General features: G+C 65.0%; 1 protein-coding gene across 1 annotated transcript in view; it reads left to right on the forward strand.

Annotated features, from left to right (window-relative positions):
• The window catches only part of CD40 (CD40 molecule, TNF receptor superfamily member 5), a gene marked incomplete at both ends in the record, with an annotated part of 2,929 nt that extends 2,669 nt beyond the window's left edge, over window positions 1-260 (forward strand). Inside the window, one exon of the mRNA XM_010022388.1 lies at window positions 126-260. Within this exon, the coding sequence (XP_010020690.1) occupies window positions 126-260 (135 nt within the window). The remainder of the gene's footprint in view (window positions 1-125) is intronic.
• Between the last annotated feature and the right edge of the window lie 3 nt (window positions 261-263).

Consider the following 263-nt stretch of genomic DNA (forward strand, 5'->3'; position numbering starts at 1 on the left):
ACGGACATGGGGAGACACTCACAGGGCAGGGCCCTGCCCTGCATGGGAGCAGAGCAGGAACCTGGGGAAAGCCGTGAGGGATGAACCTGCCTGCTCCCTGACCTCTGCCCCTGTGCAGGGAAAAGCTGGGAGACCTGAAGAGAACCTGGAGACACATCAGCCCACGGAGGAGTGGGAGGATCCCTTCCCTGTGCAGGAGACGCTGCTCAGGGGCCAGCCCGTGGCACAGGAGGACGGCAAGGAGAGCCGCATCGCCGAGCAGG

The sequence above is a fragment of the Nestor notabilis genome, unplaced genomic scaffold (genome assembly GCF_000696875.1).
Source record: "Nestor notabilis isolate BGI_N333 unplaced genomic scaffold, ASM69687v1 scaffold20729, whole genome shotgun sequence".
Taxonomy (NCBI): Eukaryota; Metazoa; Chordata; class Aves; order Psittaciformes; family Psittacidae; genus Nestor; species Nestor notabilis.